The 18,414-nt window shown below is 41.5% G+C and overlaps 1 protein-coding gene across 1 annotated transcript in view; it reads left to right on the forward strand.

The window, feature by feature from the left end:
* The window catches only part of MICAL2 (microtubule associated monooxygenase, calponin and LIM domain containing 2), a 95,428-nt gene extending 82,576 nt beyond the window's left edge, over positions 1 to 12,852 (forward strand). The window contains exons 29-33 of the mRNA XM_053980749.1: positions 494 to 586; positions 1,992 to 2,085; positions 7,453 to 7,552; positions 8,710 to 8,783; positions 9,656 to 12,852. Coding sequence (XP_053836724.1) covers positions 494 to 586; positions 1,992 to 2,085; positions 7,453 to 7,552; positions 8,710 to 8,783; positions 9,656 to 9,840 — 546 coding nt within the window. The 3' untranslated portion in view covers positions 9,841 to 12,852. The remainder of the gene's footprint in view (positions 1 to 493; positions 587 to 1,991; positions 2,086 to 7,452; positions 7,553 to 8,709; positions 8,784 to 9,655) is intronic.
* Positions 12,853 to 18,414: the final 5,562 nt, after the last annotated feature.

Raw genomic sequence — 18,414 nt, forward strand, 5'->3', positions numbered from 1 at the left:
TGCCCCAGGGAAAAGCAAAAATCTCTGTAATGCAGCACAGAAATGGCAATAGGGAAAGTTTCATAGGGCTTCAAGTAGTGTCCCATGATGTGAATTTACCACTTTATAGCTATAGCAATGGAAATGGGTTGAATTTCCTTAAACTGCTGCTTTCTCCAGCCTGTGTATGGCCATTGTATAGTGGGATGTTTTATGCAGTCAGCTTTGTGATTGGGAAATGTCTTATTGACACTCACTTAGAGTTGCCTTAGGAGCTTGTAGTGCTTTAAAGCCAGCATAGCAAATGCATGTAAATGTTCCTCTTGGCTGCCTCCCTTTTGCCCCAGCAGCCTGCAGGAGCTCACCCTGCTCTGGGCAGGGGATGGGGTCAGGCTGTCCCCAGGGGTCAGTCCCAACCTTAAAGGCTCCGTTTTTCTGGGGGAGCTTTGAGGAAAGCTGCAATGGCATACTTATGTTTGATTGCCTTTTTTCTTTCCCTCTGTGTCTTTTACAGGCAAAAAGGGCTCTCAGAAAGAGAAGGAAGCTGGAGAAGGAGACAAAGCAGTTGATTAAACAAGAGGAGCTGAAGAGGCTTCACAAAGCACAGGTGAAAATGTAGCTGGCAGATGTCCCCTTTGTCTCCCAAGAGTGACTCGTGAGGATGGGGGTACCCAAAACGGGCTCTGCACCTCCCCTCTCTGCTCAGTATGGCTCACTGCCCTCTGTGCTGAAATCCCCCCAGCCACCAGCAGCAGGAAGGTGTGTGTGGCAGGGCCCTGCATCTCTCTGGGGGACAAACCCACGTCAGTCCCTGGAGATCATCAGAATTACCATCATAATTTTGTAAATGTGCATGAAGAACAAGAGGGAATAGTGACTGGCAATAAGAGAAGGGAACTGAAGAGGGAAAGACATAGAAAGGGGAAATAACATCAAGCCCGTAGAATGTAAGAAACTCAGCCATTACCTCTGTGCATTACAGGAGAATACAAAAACACAGTGATGGCTTTTGTTCTCTCCTTGCTACAACAACAAAAGTGAATCATTTTTTTCCCTTAATGACGGAAAGTCACTTCATTTTATACAGGCCCTGATATTCAGAAAATGCTAGGAAAGCTCTGGACTCTACTGATGTGTTATTATTTCCAATTACAGTTTAAGATTTGTAAATGCACTTCTGCACAATTTGATCTCAGATGTATCATATTTAATACATGGGAAGAGAAGCTATGTTTTAGTTTTTTTATCTGAGAATTGTAAATTATCTCCAGGTAACATTAGATACATACATGACTGCTCTTGTTTTAATGCTTTGTGGAGACCATGAAGTCCAAACTTTTTGAATCATCTTTCATACTTGTTAGGCTGTTATTGAGGGCTTGGCTTGGAATGCCCTAACACAGCCTGAAATGTGAACTGCTGAGCATCTGTCTTTGACATTTCAACCTTTTAAGGTGTTTCATGCTTTTTATCCCTACCACACCTCTAAAAGTCTTATTTCAAAGGCAATGGACAATGGATGTAGAAATCCTTCCTGAAGTGCCACTGAATTGTCACAGCTATTAGACTCTTTTCTTTCTGGGTGAAATATGAAAGCAAACCAAACAAAATCCCATGGACAATAAAATAGCTACCAGAGCTTTCAAGCTGTAAACCTTCCCTATTTATATGAGCTTTACTAATGTAGTATCTCAGAATATATGTCTCCGAATATGAAAGTATTGACTTTTTACACCTTGTGAGACACAGAGATGTTATGATCTCTTTTTTACAATGGGAGAGCTAAAACTCAGAAAAAAAACTGAGGTTCTTTTGGTGCCTGTGATGCTTACACAAAATTGTGATAGACACCTAGTGGCACATTTAAATTGCTTAGGTGCCTGGTACACTCAATGAGTTGGCAAGAGCCACGACTCCTCTGAGACCTTTCCAAGCTGTTTTTCTAAGCACTGAGACCATCTTTTGTCTCTGAATTTTTTGTCTGTAGCTTTTCTATCATTACATTTTTGCAGGCAATCCAGCGCCAGCTAGAAGAACTGGAGGAAAAACAACGAACTTTGGAGATTTTTGGTGTTGAACTGGAGAGAGAGCTAAGAGGAGAAGCAGGTACACAAAGCAGTTTGCTCGTTTAGTGATGGGATTTTTAACCTGTTCCAAAGCAGAGGGTTTTAATGGTTGTCATGGAAATAGTTTGGTGCAAAATCTGAAAAGGAACAATAACTGGCAGGACAAAAATGATTGATAAACCTTTTTCTCAAACTCTCTGTCAGCTCAAGCACCTTTACATCGAACGCTTTAAATTTTCTGTTGGTTATCACAGATTTGGAATTATTGACAATGCTATTGAACGTGAATTTACATTTCCCCCTACACTGCCCCACTCCCCTTTTTTTTTTTTTATTTAAGTCCCATCCTGAGCTTAATTTCATCTTGTGGAGGGAACCAGTGAGGTTTCCAGGAGCTGTATCTCAGTTACCAAGCCAGCAGCAGCCCATGCCTAGTAACAGAGTCTTTAATGACTTTCTTGGAGTGTGAAATGCCATTAATATGATTAGAGCCAGTGGCCATGCTATAGCAACAGCAGCCTGCAGGCACACACACAGTCCCCAACAGCACAGCTTTTCCCCCAGTGGGCAGACAGTGACAGGGGTGTCCCTCTGGACCCAGCTAGAGGCAAGGTTTCCCCTCACCTGAGCCAACACTCCCAAGCACCCAGGGTTGTGGGATCCTGCCCCTGGCCCAGCCTTGGCACTGCTCCCCAGCACACACTGGGGTGAAGCAGAGGGACAGGACACCCAGGAGCTCCTGCCAGGCTCAGAATGGGGCTGGGAGTGTGAACCATGCCCATAAGGGACTTCAGAGGGGGCTGTGGGTCTGTGCTGAAGGGACTGACAGACTGAATGCAAATGTGTATTTATTTACCTCCACTTTAGAAAACTGAGCCTCGTGTTTTCCTGATAGGCTGTTGCACTACGTGGAAAACCCAGATATGTTTTGGCACCTGATCTTGTTGTTGCCTTAACCAGGCAATCCAGTCCAACCCCTCCATGCTGGCCTTTTTAATGCTGTATTTCATAGCAGCTCTCACCCCTATTCTGACACTGCACTAATCAGTTCACCAAGAGAGCATTCACCCAACCTTTTATACTTATTAACTAATTTCCAAGAATTTATCGTGTTAGTCTATTCCAAATTTTATTTAAAAATTTATCATTATTTTTCTTAAATGAAATCATAACCCTTTATCAAATAGGGGTTTTTACTTACCCCTTTCTGCACATGAGAAAGTCTGCTAAAAAGGCTGTGAGAATTTAGAGAGTTAGCTTTTTTCTTCTGATTTGTATAAAGGTGGTTATTTTTTGTAAACCTCAAAAATATAGAGGGACGAGAAGCTTCTAGCTCTTGGGATAGACACTGAATACCAGGATAAATGGCCTAAAGCCACTTCTTGTTGTTGCTGTTTTGACAATCGCATTTCCTAAGGAAGGCTGCCTGCCAAGAGATCGATGCTTCTCATTCTCTTACCATCCCTGGTAATTGGATTGCCCTCATTAAGGTGAAAGTACTGGTTTTTTTCTCCCTGTTGATTGTTTGTGTGTAGGTGGCCAGTTACAAATAGGGCAGATACTGAAACGTAGGATGTTGCTGTCTCTCAATAACTCTTCTGGTACAAAAGCACAAAGCCATGAGCCTCCCAGACAAAATGTGAGTGCTTTGTTGCTCATAATAACATATGTGTAATGATGCAGGAATTGGTGAGTTTAATATTCTGTTCAAGCTTCCTAAAAATAATGAGCATTATTTTTTAATGAATGACCAGTGTTTATTAGGTTAAGTTGTATTTAAGCAGGTCTGCGCTTATGCAATTCAAGTGATTTAATAGGTATTATTAAGGTAATTAGAAAACGATCACAGTTCAGCAATAATATTGAGCTGCAAAGGTTGTGAATAACCAAATTTAGAGGCAGGCCTGCAAACACCAGTTTTCAGTGACATTTACGCAACTCTCCTCTAATAATTCTGCAAGCCTGGGATGAATGGCCTCTTTGTTAGGGGGAGTTATTCATTAGCTCCTCAACTGAATTACAAGAGAACATGCGTGGGTGCGAAACAACTGCCATGAAGACTGATGAGCAAAATGAGGTTCTGATGATCTTGTAATTGTAGTGACAATAATTCATGCATTAGGAAAAAAAAACCCACAAACCTCCAAAAAAACACCCCCAAAAAATGAGAAGAAATAATATCAGTCCTATGAATAATTTTTCATGCTTGTTATTTCCTTTATTCTGCTTCAAAATACCAAATAATAAATCACTGATGTACTGTTGCTTTGTTTTCCACTGACATTTGTGAAGGCTTACGGAGAGCTTCTGCCTACAAGAAAATACAGAAATAAAAATCTCAAAACACGTTTTCCACTGAAATTAGCATAAGGGCCCAGTTGACTAAACAAGTCATGAACAATGATGGTAAAGAAGAAAACCTACGTTGAGAGAATGTTAGGAAATGTCTCCATGCTTTGGAAGGTGAATAAATATCTGCACGTGTTGTAGCTAGTTTTTGATTTCACAAAAAACATATCTGAGGTGTCTCAGAATTTTCAACAGAGTCAAAAGAAATCAGTTGCAAGTCTGTAGAAATAAGGAATATGAGGTTTACCTGTACCTAAAAAGGTGCAAACTGGCCAGGATCCCTTTACTGTGTGATGACTGTAAGAAGGGACAGTGAAGCATCAATCTGGAGAAGAGAAGGTTCAGCTTTTCAGAAGAGTGTTCAGTAAATACTCCTCCACAGCCTATACAATTCCCTCAGAAGTGATGAAAATAGAAATACCTATGATCTAATTAGAAGAAGAATGTCTGACTTTCAAATGGATCTCAGTTAGAGGAGACTTGGGTAAACCAGGAGAAAGGTTTGCTTTAGCAATACTGTAGGGAAAAGCTAACATGGCTCACAAAACAAACTCACAAACTGTTTTCCCTCTAACCTATAAAAAAGATCTGTCGAAATGCATCATCCAAAATGCTTCTTTGGTTTGTTCTGTCCTTGGAAGGCATCAAGCACTCCATCAGACTTAAATATTAACATTGCTATTAACAAACATTTGAAAAGCTCAGGGAAAAAAATGCCACTGGGAACACTTAGGGGGCATTCTGTGGGATGGAGGAGGAGGAGGCAAAACAACGGCTAGTTTTGTTTCATCTTTTTGTGGATTTTATGAAAATTAATTTTTTTTTTTGCAAAGTGCATTATCTTTGCTTACCTCAATCAACTTACAATACACAGTCTTTTATTAGAGATACAGAGTTTTTAAACTGTAAAGGGGAAAGGTTAAAAGAAGGAATATTTTTGCCTAAACAAGGAAAACCGAACAGTAACCTTTCGCGTCTGTGCTGCACTTATGCATAACAGCAATTGCAGTGTTTTTACTGACAGTAAAATATATCAGATCTTGATGATGCCACCATTTCTTATGGTGGTGTTCAAAGACCTAAGGCTCTGAATACTAATGCTGCATCCCTGAATTGGATCGGTGAGAAACTGGCATGTTCCAGCAAGGAGTGCTCCTGCAGTCACTCTGGGAAGACGCTTTTTGACGCTTGCTGATCTGGAAGATCCCACGGGAACACATCCATTACTGCCAAGTTTTAATGGAATCAGGCAGCAATTGAAGAGAGATTGCTCTGCCTTCTCCCACTGTTTATCCTCCTGTTCCATGGTAATTTCCAGCTGGGGTCAAGTCCTGATGACAACTGTAGACCTGCACCCGTGCCAGCGTGACGCCTGTCCTTGGTGTGGGGGCCGAGGTAACTCCTCTGATGCTGGCAGGAGGTGACCTGGGTTCCCTGGCATGATGGTGTCTGGTGAAGGAATGCAAAGGAGCTGGTGATCCCACACACCCAGCAGTTCCCCTTGGCTAAAGGGCTTCATCGGGTGATATTGTTGCTGCCCCAAGGAGGTGGGCTTTAAACTGCTGCTTTTGCGTGGAGTCCAAACCCTGGCTCTGAGTGAGGGGCAGCTGAAGCTGTAGAGACAAGAGGGTAACTTGTTGAAGCACATTGCAAAATGACAACAGAAAGGCACCAGGAACACCGCTGAACTGCCCAGGACTCTGGCTGTCTCTCCCCTTGGTAATCTAGTTTAATGATACTCTTGTAATTGGTGTCTCTGGAGCTTCAACCGGAGACCTTTTGGGTTAAGTTTCAGTGCTCTCAGTCATATAAAATAGAGGTGCAGTTCCTCTTAAAGTAGAAGAAATCGTATAAGCTTCCATCCACAGAAAACAGCGAGGCTGGTTTGTGGGGATTTTACTCTTGGTTATCTAGCATTGTGATGTAAGGACTGAGGAGGAGAGAGCTTGTTCCCCTGCCTGCTGGCAGTACTCCTGTTCTTTCACCCTTAATCTGGCTATCTCTGCTTCCATGTGTGGTGGGGAGTACAAATACCATGGGCTGGGGCAGGAGCACAGGCTGGCTGTTGGCTTTATGCTTCTGAAGGTGGCAATGTGTCGCTTGGATTGTAGCCTCAGCCTGGAGCAGTGTAAGATATTTGCCTCCTACAAGTGATCACCATTTTGTGGCAGCAGGCAGGAACGGGCAGAACAGATGTGGGAGGTGTGTTGGCAGTGCCATCAGTGTTGCTGTAATTCTGCATCGAAGGGAGGTGGAGTGGCTTTGTTTCATGAAAAAATGAATGGAAAATGTGAAGTCATGAGCATGTTAAAAAGGACAGCAAAGAAAAGAAATACATATGTGCTTTGACTTGCCATTTGAAAACACCCAGGGGTTCTTCATTGCCAAAGAGTTTTGTGCAGATGGTATTTTAGGAGAGTAAAGGTCCTTACCCGATGAAAGAGATCCACCCTTTTCTTCAGCAAGACAGAGTCAAGCTGTGAGCTCTTTGGGAGAAAGGCTGTCTATCAGCGATGCCCTGGCCCAAAATGTTATAAAACCACCCAGTTATCATAGATTTGTCATTCAAAGCAGATGCAGATTTAGAGGCCAATTGACAAGGGAAATTTGCAGAGGATTTGGTGGTGTATCTGATTAAGTTGCTACTTGCCAGTGTGTGCATCCTGAAGGCTGATGGTGTTAATGGAATATCCACTTAGACACAGTTCAGCTCTGATGCCCAATTTCAACAAATACACTATCTTATCAAAGGCAGAGCTAGGAGACAGAAATGGTGCCTAATAAAGTTGATGTGATTGTTTGAAAGGAAAAAACTTTAGGACAAAAGTGTTTTAAAATCCAGCTGCAATAAGCCACAACTGTCAACCAAAAATAGATAAAAATGTCATACCTGTTGTACTCAGTCATTCCTGGGGTAAGTACAGTTTTGCATACAGCAAAACCATCTCCATTTGGAGTCATGTAGGCTTACACAGGAGGACTACTGAAGGAGAACTTAGTTGGCAAAAGCATTGGAAGAAAGCTGGTGAAACACACTGAAGTCTCCTATTTCACACAGATTCGGGCACAAAGGATGAAAATCAGATGCTACATGAATGGTTTGAGCTGGTCGTGGAGAAGAATAAATTAATGCGTTATGAGTCTGAGCTCCTGATTATGTAAGTAAGAACAAGCCTAAGTATTAAAGATGGGGAGGGGAGAGGGAAAAAATGTACTCACAATACACCTGAATACCTTCCTGTGTGCTGTGTTTGAGACAGCTGAGGAATAAAATCCAGAGTAGCTACAGCCTGTTTTGAACATAGATTTGCAGCTGAGGCTTCCTCATCCTTCCCTCTTGCAGTGGTTCAAACATTTCAATTCTGTATTATACTCTGAACCAATGTGGCATAGAGATGCTCTGCCTTCACATAATGTGGGTCTAATGAACACCTTGTCTTGGGAAGAAAAGCAGTCTGACAAATTCATCTGTTTTTATTGGACATAGGAAAAAAAGACCTAGAAATTCACTACAGCCATGAAACAAGTAGATACACCAACACAAGAAGCAAATAAAACCCACCTCAGATGCCACTGTTGTGGCTGATGGAAGCAATGTTTGCTGTAGCTGCCTTTCCTTGCCTCCCTGCAAACACACTCGAGACAGGCAGAGGTGACTCTCAGCTATTTTCTCCTCTACTCGTGGGCAATGTGGGAAGGTGACAGCAATCCTCACTCACCCCTGGTTTCCCACCTGTGCAGGCTGCCCATTGCCATTTATCATTTCCATAGCACTCAGCCCAGCCCTGGGCTCCAGCTGCACCTCAGTTTCTCCCCAGCTGTGCTGGTGCTGCCGGGACCAAACCTCTCTTGCCCCTCTCCTTGTTGTTGGGGGCTGTGGTAGCAATGCTTTCTTCTCACACTGTCTGTGAGTTTAAAAGGCAGCAGTGGGCTGCTTTTAGCACTGCAGGACACAAAATGTTGTTGTCTGGATGTGTTCATGTGTTAATTCCTTTGCCCCAGGACCTGCTCATGTGTGGGTTCAGCCCTATGCAGAATTATAATGTGGGTGCCACCAGCAAAGCACAGATGGTTCAAAGCCTTAAGCATTGCTGTGTATGGGGGAGTTTAACCCCATACATAATGTAAAAGGTGGCAGTGGTACTCCTGGAGCTGCTCTGGAGATGTTAGCACAGGCAAACCTTTCAGCTTTGGCAGCCCATGAGGAGAAAATACTGGATAAACAAAACACAGAATCTTGTAATTGAAATAATGTTAACATATATGTCTTCATTGGAAAAAGCTGCTTCTTTAATATACTTTTTGCTGCACCCAGAGCCCAAGAGCTAGAATTGGAGGATCACCAAAGCAGGCTGGAACAAAAGCTGAGAGAGAAAATGGCCATTGATGGTAAGTCAAAGGGGACAGTGTGCCCCGGCCTACAGGGACAGACTGTGCCAACCCTGTTTGCTCCAAAAAGAACCAGGGTGGCTGAGGCTCCTGTGCTCTGAGCACAGCTCAGCCAGCAAAATGTGAGATCTTCTCAACTGACTCCTGGTGAAGACAGCTGAACCAACCTGCCCAGTTCTACACTGAACTGGATTGGAAGCACTGCAGGTGTAATTACACTAATTGGCTCTCCAGGCAGCAATGTCCAGCTGATGATGGACAGCAATGGAAAGTAACTTCTTCAGTCACCTAAGCAGAAGAGGTTGTCTGCTCTTATGCAGCATTGCTGGTTGCCACAGTATTTTGGAACTGCTTTGAGGTACTTGGGATTGCAGCTTGGGCTTGTCTTTTCATTTGGGATTTGAAAAGGAGCATGGGGAGGAGCAATGCAGGGAGAAGAGTGGTTCCATAGCACTGAGTACCCCAAAATATCCTGTTGTGTTCTAGGCATGTGGATTGCAAGTGACGGCAGTTTTCAGTACATTTTCTGAAAAATGCTTTCCATTTTCTTACAGGTACTACATTCCAGGTTGGGATTTTTACCTTATAAGCTAAATTTAAACTACAGCTTAATTGCTTCTATAATTAAGTAGTGCTTTTCCTATCACTTCCAGTCTAAATTTTGTACAAGGGCACTGTAGACCCTAGGAACCCTAATGGTCAACTTCAAACGGCCCAAATCTAGGAGAAAATTTCCCTGAACTGTAACTTTAACAGTACTAACTGCTATTGACTACATTTGTCATTGATTATAATGTTAATTCAAGCTGTGCACTAACAGTTAAAATGCAAACAGTGATCTGGTTCTTAAGCTGTTTTTTGTGACCTTTTAGACAGCCTTAAAGATGAGATGGATCTGAATGAGGAGGATGAAATTTTTGCCGAGATGATGAAAGTGGTTGAAGAAAGGGACAGACTCGTATGTGCCTTAGAAGAGCAGAGAGTGAAAGAAAGAGCAGAAGACCAGCACTTCGAAAGCCTTATATTATCTACAGGTTATCAGCTAAGCAGGATTTAAACAGCCACTTGCAAATAAACATCCTTTCAGCAGTATTCCCTATCACGGAGATACACTCTTCTGGAAAATGAAGGAATTCAAATTGAAAATCAACTTATTTGGGAAGCACATCATTTTGTTATCAAAAGCTTCAAAGCAGGTCTTTTGCTTGTACCAGAGACAGGCATTTCACTGTCAGCTCAAAGGATCACTGGGATAGAGATTTGGACTGAATGTGCCTGTCTGACAGGCACCAGGGTCTGTGAAAGGGAAATCAGAGCTCCATTATTCTCTTGGAATTTTATTTTAATGCTGAGAGTAGAGTTTCTGAGGAACATGATGACATCATTTAGTATTTCTGAGACAGCCTTACTTTCCATCTGTTTGTCTGAATCTCTGTGTGGCTTTGTTAATATTTTGGCACAGCCAAGGCACGGTCAACTATAGAAAAGTCAGAAAACAAGCATCTCATAAAAATAGGGCTAGTCTTTATTTCTGGTGGAGGAAGAGTCGTTTGACTAATAACTACATATAAGCACTTACTAAAACTACTGTAAATGCAATGTCAGAAATTAATTTTTCAGGTATTTTTAAGTTTTATTGCACTGTGTATTTTTGAACAAGAAGTTAAAGCAATATTAAATCTCTGCATTTTGTAAAATGGTAAGGGGTTATCAAAGGGGTGACTATCCTTACAGCTGTTACATGCACAAAAAAGTTTCTGTATAATAAGGATTAAGGTCTTTAAGATAACAGATAATTTAAAAATAGTAATTCAGACTCAACTGGACAATAGGGCAGACTTTACTGGGGCATACTTTACAATTTCTTCATAAAATACATCACAAATTGTATTGTTGGGTGTGATAAATGGTACAGCAGTTAAACACCTCCCTGACAATCATCCCTTAAAAGGACTGCAAAAAATGTTGAGTTTTTAATATCAACATTTGATAGAAAATATTGTGAATGTATTTAAATTTCTCTTGCTGCTTGAGAATATATGCATATTTTTTTGTTTAAAGGGACCATCTCCTATCTTTTTTGTAAATGCATTTGTAGATATTGGCAAAAAAGAATGCAGAAATTCTCCTAAATTAAGTAACTTCTTAAATCTGAGATGATCTGCAATTTAAGTTTGGTAATGTTCCCAACTTGTATGTGTGATGCACTAGATTTTCAAACTGGAAAAAAACAAGGGGAAACTGAAAAGACTGTTTTTTGAATATCATTTTACCTCATGCTCTGAGAAGATTTGATGTTCTCATTATTTTTTGAACGGTGCTAATTTGCAGCATCTGCCTGTGTTACAGCCAAAGATAGAAGCATTCCTGTTAAAAAAGCTTTAAACTGAAAAACCTCTTGGTGAGTACTGGTAAAGTAACAGACACACTGGATCCTGTCACAATAATTTTTGAGTTATCTTCATGGTTGGTTTGTTTTTGGTTTTGGGTTTTTTTTTTTTTTTTTCTTCTGTATTGCAAGAAATCTGAAATATCCTTTCTAAAGGTAAAAGCAAGTTTTTGCTATTGGCCACAGATAAATAATATACCTCTGTTGGTGCAAGCTTTATACTATTGCTCTGCAATATTTATTTATATCTATTTATTACACTGTTTAGAGACAGTAAGAGTGTCTGGTTACATTTTACAGTTTGGATATTGTCTCTGATTTTGATTGAAAAATGTCTATTTCTAACAGCTGTGTACAGCAAAACTGTGCATTGTAGAGTAGACAGCTTTACAGATTTGGTACATAATTAGCAATAAAATATGAATTAAGATTTTAAACAATGTTCTCAGTGACCGTAACTTGAAGGGGCACCCTTAAAACACAGCATTCAGGGCTTTAAAATATAATTTGTCTTCCATCACAGTGAAAAGACATGGAAGAAATCCTTAAATATGTTCCAGAATAACCACTAGACTTTTTTTCCCTCCCTCTCATTCATAGACTAAGCATACCTGATCCTCAGATGACATTTTTACTGAGATGGATTGCAGTGACTGATTTTTTAAACTAACTCTATCACTTAAGACTGACACAAAGTAGGAGAGGCAGAGCAGCAATAAGTATTCTAATTTTCTCTGTTGAGATCTGCTGGTATTTCCAGTTTTGCGGAGAAAATTTCTGGATTTTATCGCTGTCCCCAGTCCTGCCTCATGCAGTCCTGTAGAAAAAGACAGTCTAGGAAATGTCATAGTTTTCTGTGAAAGTCATAATGATTTCAAGGTATTTTTAAAAGTTTGAAAGCAAAATTCTTAGAGCTTTGCACGGGAGGAGAATTCTGCAGAAATCTCCAGTTATAGCAAAGATTGTTTTTTTCACCTCACTTTCACAATTAAGAAGTCCACTCATATTAGTGTTGCTGCAAATAAGCCCTGAGATTTCAGTTTACAGCAGATACCTGTTCAGCTATAAAACCAAACTCCAAAGGGTGCCTTCCCTTGAGCTTCAAAGATTTGCATTCTTGAGAATATCAGCATCTACAGAAGCTGAGGGCCATCAGAACTTTATGGACATCAAAAATATTCTTTGCTAAAGAAAGACTTTTCTGGATGCCCTGTGGTTGTTACACATGTTCCACCCAAAACTGTCTGCTCTTGGGTGGAAAAACCTGTCAGGCTACTGCTGTCCTGCCTGACATGAAGTCCCTCACAAGATTAGATCCAAAAATAAGCCATGCAAGTGATTTAGAAAATCATAAGCTCCTAAAGCAGGTCTTTGTGTAGAGTAGAGAAGGGGGTGAAAAAAAAAGAGAAGCTATGTGCACTGTTCCCAGGTCAATTTCGTATGGTTGGCTTCTACTAGAAATGTATTCAAACACTGGTTTGGTTATCAGTTTTCTTCCTGCTCAATCCTTTCTGTAACTTGGCTCACTAATTTATAGTAGATTTATTAATTTTTAAGTTCATGGCACTGTTATTTTGGGGTATAATGTGATGTGCTGGCATGTACTGAGTGTGTCTAAATGGGCTGGTTGTGAGAAATTATCTATTTGAAAGAATAAAATTCTGTCTCACTCTTGAAGTACCCAGACAATTTCCATAGAAATTTCTTTCCACTGACACCTACAGCACAATAATGTGTGATGAGAACAGATCTTTAGCTGAGAAATTAAATCATCTTCTGAACTCATGCACTGGTAAGTAAATCACAGCATCTTGCAGTGCACAGATTCCTTTTGTAGTTCAGAAATAATGATACTCTGAGGTTAGGGGGCATCTCTAACAGAAGATATTACAAACCCCAGGAGACCAACAACTTCCACACATGCTTACACAGGAATTCACCAGCTGGTTTCCTTGGGCTTGACACACAAATTATAACCTCTCCTTGAAGATTCAAAGGAAAAGTGTCAATAAAATGGTGATCAAAATCTTAATTGCCAATTAATTGTCAAATTTCAAATGCCACTAACTTTACCTCTATCAGGTCATCTTATTTTGCTGCTTTCTGGCAGTGGGGAGTCTTACTGACCAAGACAATGTGCTGCCCAGAGGAGAGAAGAGGATGAGCAAGACTGGGGCCAGCACGATTGTCCCCTGCTCAGTGACTCTGGACTGATTGATAGGTCTCTCCTCCTCACAGGACAGATGGACAGCTGCTTCTCTTCAGAGGTCAATGTAATTTCTGGCATCTTTGAACTGAGATTTTCCTTTCACTGTCATGTCCTTTCCCTTCCATCTCGTGGACTTTTCTGTCCCAGGAGCAGAATAGAAATGCCACCACAGGAATTTACTGAGGCTCTTCTAATCACAGTGCATGCACACACCCTCCTTGTCCCGTCTTCAAAAGATCACAGGTCTTAAGAAACTCATTTGGTGCTTAGGGATGTGGTTTAGTGTGGATTTGGCAGTACTGGGTTAATAGCTGGACTTCATCTTAAAGGTGTGTTCAAACTTGAACAATTCTATGATTTTATAAAAAGCTTGGGAAAACAATTTTGTAAATCACTGTTTCAATCAAGACCAATCCATTTGCCTCCAAGGTAAAGGGACACCTCACTGACTTTCAGTGTGTTTGACCACAGGAAACAAATTTAGAGGTCTTGTGCCTTGAAACTTCTGCTTTGTAGCCCAATGCATGTCTGATTTCAGCTAAGATTTTCGCATCAGTTCAGTAGTAATTTCCAGAAAGATACACTGTTTTCTTCCTTGCTTGAGCAAGTAACAGGATGTGGCATAGCAGATTGGAGACTCTGGGTATCTTTTACGACTTTGCTGCTGTTAAGATCTAGAGCTGTCCCTGCTGGGCTTTGCATGGACTGCACATTTTGGCATTGTTTAGCACAATGGGTTTGCTGTGCTCGCATGCAAATACTGTTCTTCCAGTCTTCATGGCAGCCCCATCTCAGGACCCTGAGTCCTGCCAAATACTCCATGATGGGCAAGATATTTGCTGGACTTCACCCAGATCTCTTTGCCTGATATTTATGAGAAAAACTGTGGTTTCTTCTGTTGTTTCTAATGAACTATGAAGAGACCTGATGGCCCTGCATGCCGGTATTGTGCTTGCTGGAATATTCACGTAACACACCTGTACATAACTACAGGCCCAGACGAAGGGTACAACTGAAGCTTATTAAGAAAAAAAAAAAATCATAATACTGATTTTTTCCTAAAACTGTCTCAAGGACAGTTGTAAATGCAAGTAAACTTGGCCCAGTTTTTGTAAATAACTAATTGATGTAACAACATGTTACCAAAAGTAGTGAATACCAGGATGACATTGCCATTTTACCAAAAAGTTTTAAACCCACTTTCTTTCCTCTGAAGCTTTCAAATTATCTATTTCTGTGGCTGTATACAACATGTTATCTTTTATCTTTCATGTACATTTTTCTTTATCACATCTTAGTCTGTTTTGCTTCTTGATGTACAACAAAAATTCATTGTGTGTTTTAAGAATCTAATTGGAAATACTCTCTTACTTTTATAAAACTATCTTATTTTGTTATATTATTTAAACAGAATATTCTTTTACCAAAGAAGTTAGAGTAGAAATCATAGCTGTGCTTTAAATTCCAGCATATGAGTGTGTCCAATCTTAATCTCACTTTGTGAGCTGGAAAGAAATTTATCCTCAAGTGTGAGTTTTAGGTGATGCTGGCAATGAAAATTTGGAGCCCTTTTATCCTTGATACGATGCTTTCTGCTGTTCTAATGCAGCCACATTGAGATGGTGTGGAAACACCTTCTCTGCTCAGCAGGCTCCTTTGCTGTGCTATTAGCTATTACTCAGGGAGGGTGGGCACCTTCAGCAATTCACCACACAGAGCTGGCAGGCCAGCACAAGGCTGACTGCAAGTGCTTAGGAAAATAAAATTACTTTGGTCTAGTTCTCCTCTTCCTGAAGTCAGCAAAGGGTGATCCTGTAGGCAAGCACAGCGGTAGAAGCAAGTTGATAAATCGCTTTTAAAAATTCCACTTCTGGTCTTTAAATGACCGAATGGTCAAAAGGCTGGAGCAGAGCTACACCTAGGAGAAAAATGTTAGGGGAATACTCTAAGGCAAGTGGATGATTTATTGCACAGTTTTAACCATATTGGCTGCTCTTTCTTGCTAGCCTAGCCCGTGGTTGGGATATTATACACCTTGCTTTTTCTGTTTCATTGGGAAAGTAAAACTCTGCTCCTGAGCATTCTGAGTCTCATATTAAAAGAAATAAAAAACAGCTGTGCATGGACAGATATGCAGGTGAATAAGAATTATTTGAAGGGTGGAGGGGAGGGGACTTAGCCACCTTTTATTGCCTGGCAAAAGTACATATGTGAGCAGGATACAATTAATTTGATGTAATGTTTGGCTTATCTGGCTGAACAAGGTGCTGACAGGGAGCGTGGTGAGAGCTCTCATGGTCTGCTTCACATTTCTCTATGCCAGGTGCAGCAGGGCCAGCCTGAACAGCAGCCTGCTCGCTGCTGTGTCCTGTGCTGGGCTCGTGGAGCGTGATCCTGGAAGCATTCTGTTATCAAATATAGAGCAGAGCAAACTCCATCCCCACAGCTGCCATAACTCAGACCTTGTGAATACCTATAAAGCCTTTTGTGATGAATGCAATATTAATTTAAGGCCATAATTTAGATCTTGTCTATATCTATAAAACTTTTTGTGGTAAATGCAGTATTAATTTAAGGCTATATGTTAATATATATTCCCACAAAACAAGAAAAAAAAAAAAGGTAGCCTATGTAATTCTAAATGTAAGATACAGGGGGAATATGTTGTAACTATCCTCAAAGCGAAATATCACAACTGGAAAAATACTGCAGTAATGTTACACACAATGAACTGCACATAAATCCTGAAAGAAATCCCAAAATCAAAACTGTAAACTTAGGGTCTGGCTGTTGCTTTAGCATCATTACTTAAAGCACACAGTATTTGAGTTTCCAGATGTGATAAAGTTCATCTTAAACACATTGTTTCATTTCATTTTTTCCCCTTGTGATGTCAAACTCCCATAGCTCACGAGGCTATTAAATAAGTAATACTGTATTTATCATTAATTTACATATACTGAGTGTTGAGGAATAGGAAAGATTCTGCATCTTTTCAAGAGTTTTGTGAGGGACTTGGCAAATGCATGTTGAATTCTGACTACCCAGTACTGCACAGCCCAGTACCCACTGCTCTTGGTGAGGTATCTGGCTTGTTCCTTCTCTATTTACAAAGGCAAGAGCACTTGTGCTTACCAAAATGTTCTCTCTTCTGCTGTGCCCACAAAATCCTATATTGACATCCATGTATAGTCATTTGGCTCCAAATGGAGATTCAGCTGGGTCACTGCTCTGTTTGTAAATGCCACAGACTTACAGGCATATTTTTAAAAGTGCTTAATGTGTGTATTTCTCCTTTTGAAACTTTTATTATGTTCTTAAAAATGATACATACACTGTATAAGCAGCACTTTTGTACAAGGAGAATAATGTGTGAAATTCAGGCTGGAATTTGTAGACAAGAGGCCTGAGACAATAACTGGTGCTAGAACCAGAGAGCAAATTAAGGGAAGGATTGTGCTAAGGCTTGGGCTCATTCCTGCTTATAACTGATGGCAGGATGGATGAATTGAGTTTTTTTCCAGGGCACATACTAACTGCATGCAACAAATAGACATTGATGTCTACCCCTCATCAGCTAAGCAATGTTACCAGCTTGTAAAAACACAACAATTATTAGCTGATTTAGAAATATCCTCATGGTAATTTCATTTCAGTTATTATGCCTAATGGATAGCTAGATATTTGCATGAAGTGTGTGTGGCTTTTTGCCTGAATTGTTAATCAAGTGATTAAGTGGTAAGTGAAAGTAGTGCATCCAGATGACATTAATGCTGTTCCACTCCTGGATGCCTCCTGAACCAGTCACAGCAAATTATCTGTTATAAACCTCCCATAAGCTGCTCATCTGCAAATCAAAGCAGGGTCGGTATAGGCAATCTTATCATGTTAAGTCACCTTTCCTCCCACAGGCTTTTTATACTGGTCTGACTACAACAGTTGTTTTGTTTTGTAGAAGTGGATATGATGGTGCCCACTGCTTCTCACCACAGACACAGCTGAAAACTGCAGGCAGAAGAGCTTTCCAAAATGTTATCCGGACTGAAATGTATGTAGTAAGCTTGAAGTTTAACTTGCAGGAAACTATTTAGTGACTCTTTATTACTTCCTATATTCTTTTGTGTGTCCAGATCTGGGGCCTCCAACACAGGAGAGATGAACTTGGTGGAGCATGTCCAGAGGAGGCCACAGAGGTGCTTAGAGGGCTGGAGCACCTCTCCCATGAATGCAGGTTGAGAAAGTTGGGGTTGTTCAGCCTGGAGAATGCTTCAGGGAGACCTAGCAGCCTTCCAGTACCTAAATGGGGGTTACAGGATAGCTGGAGAGGGACTTCTTGCAAGGGCAGGCAGTGACAGAAAAAGGAGAAATAGCCTTAAGCTGAGGAAGTGTATGTTTAGACAAGATAGTAAGAAGAAACTCTTTGTTGGGAGGGTAGTGAGGCTCTGGAACAAGCTCTCCAGAGAGGCTCTGGACATTCCATCCCTGGAAGTGTTCAAGGCCAGGTTAAATGGAGCTTTGAACAATCAAGTCTAATTGAAGGTGTCCCTGCCCATGGCACTGTGTTGGAAACTAGATTATCTTTTAAGACCCTTTCCAACCCCGACCGTGATTCTGTTTTTCTACCGGTGCTGCGCACAGAATGGAGGAACATCTGCTGGCAGCTGGGACCCTCCTATCCTTCAGGCCCTCCACCTTGGGGCAGCTGAGGATGAACGGAACGGCGTGAGCGCTGGCACTGTGCCCGTATCTACCTTTACCTTTCGGCACGTTAGCTGCCACCCTCCCGCGTGGTCACCCACGCTGGGTCACCGAGCCACCCCAGCCCCAGATGTGCCCGGCTGCTCTGCAAGGGTGGAGGATGGAGCAGGGGCCCCCCCAAACGCCGAGGGTGCCCCAGCAGGGAGCGGAGCGCGGCTCCCGCACCGCCCGGGGCCACCAGGAGCCGTGCGAGGCGAGCGGGCCCTCCCCGGCGGGAGGGAGGGCGGGAGGAGGGAGGGAAGGAGCGGGAGAGCCGGGAGAGCGGAGCAGGAGCT

This window comes from Vidua macroura, chromosome 6, assembly GCF_024509145.1.
Source record: "Vidua macroura isolate BioBank_ID:100142 chromosome 6, ASM2450914v1, whole genome shotgun sequence".
NCBI lineage: Eukaryota > Metazoa > Chordata > Aves > Passeriformes > Viduidae > Vidua > Vidua macroura.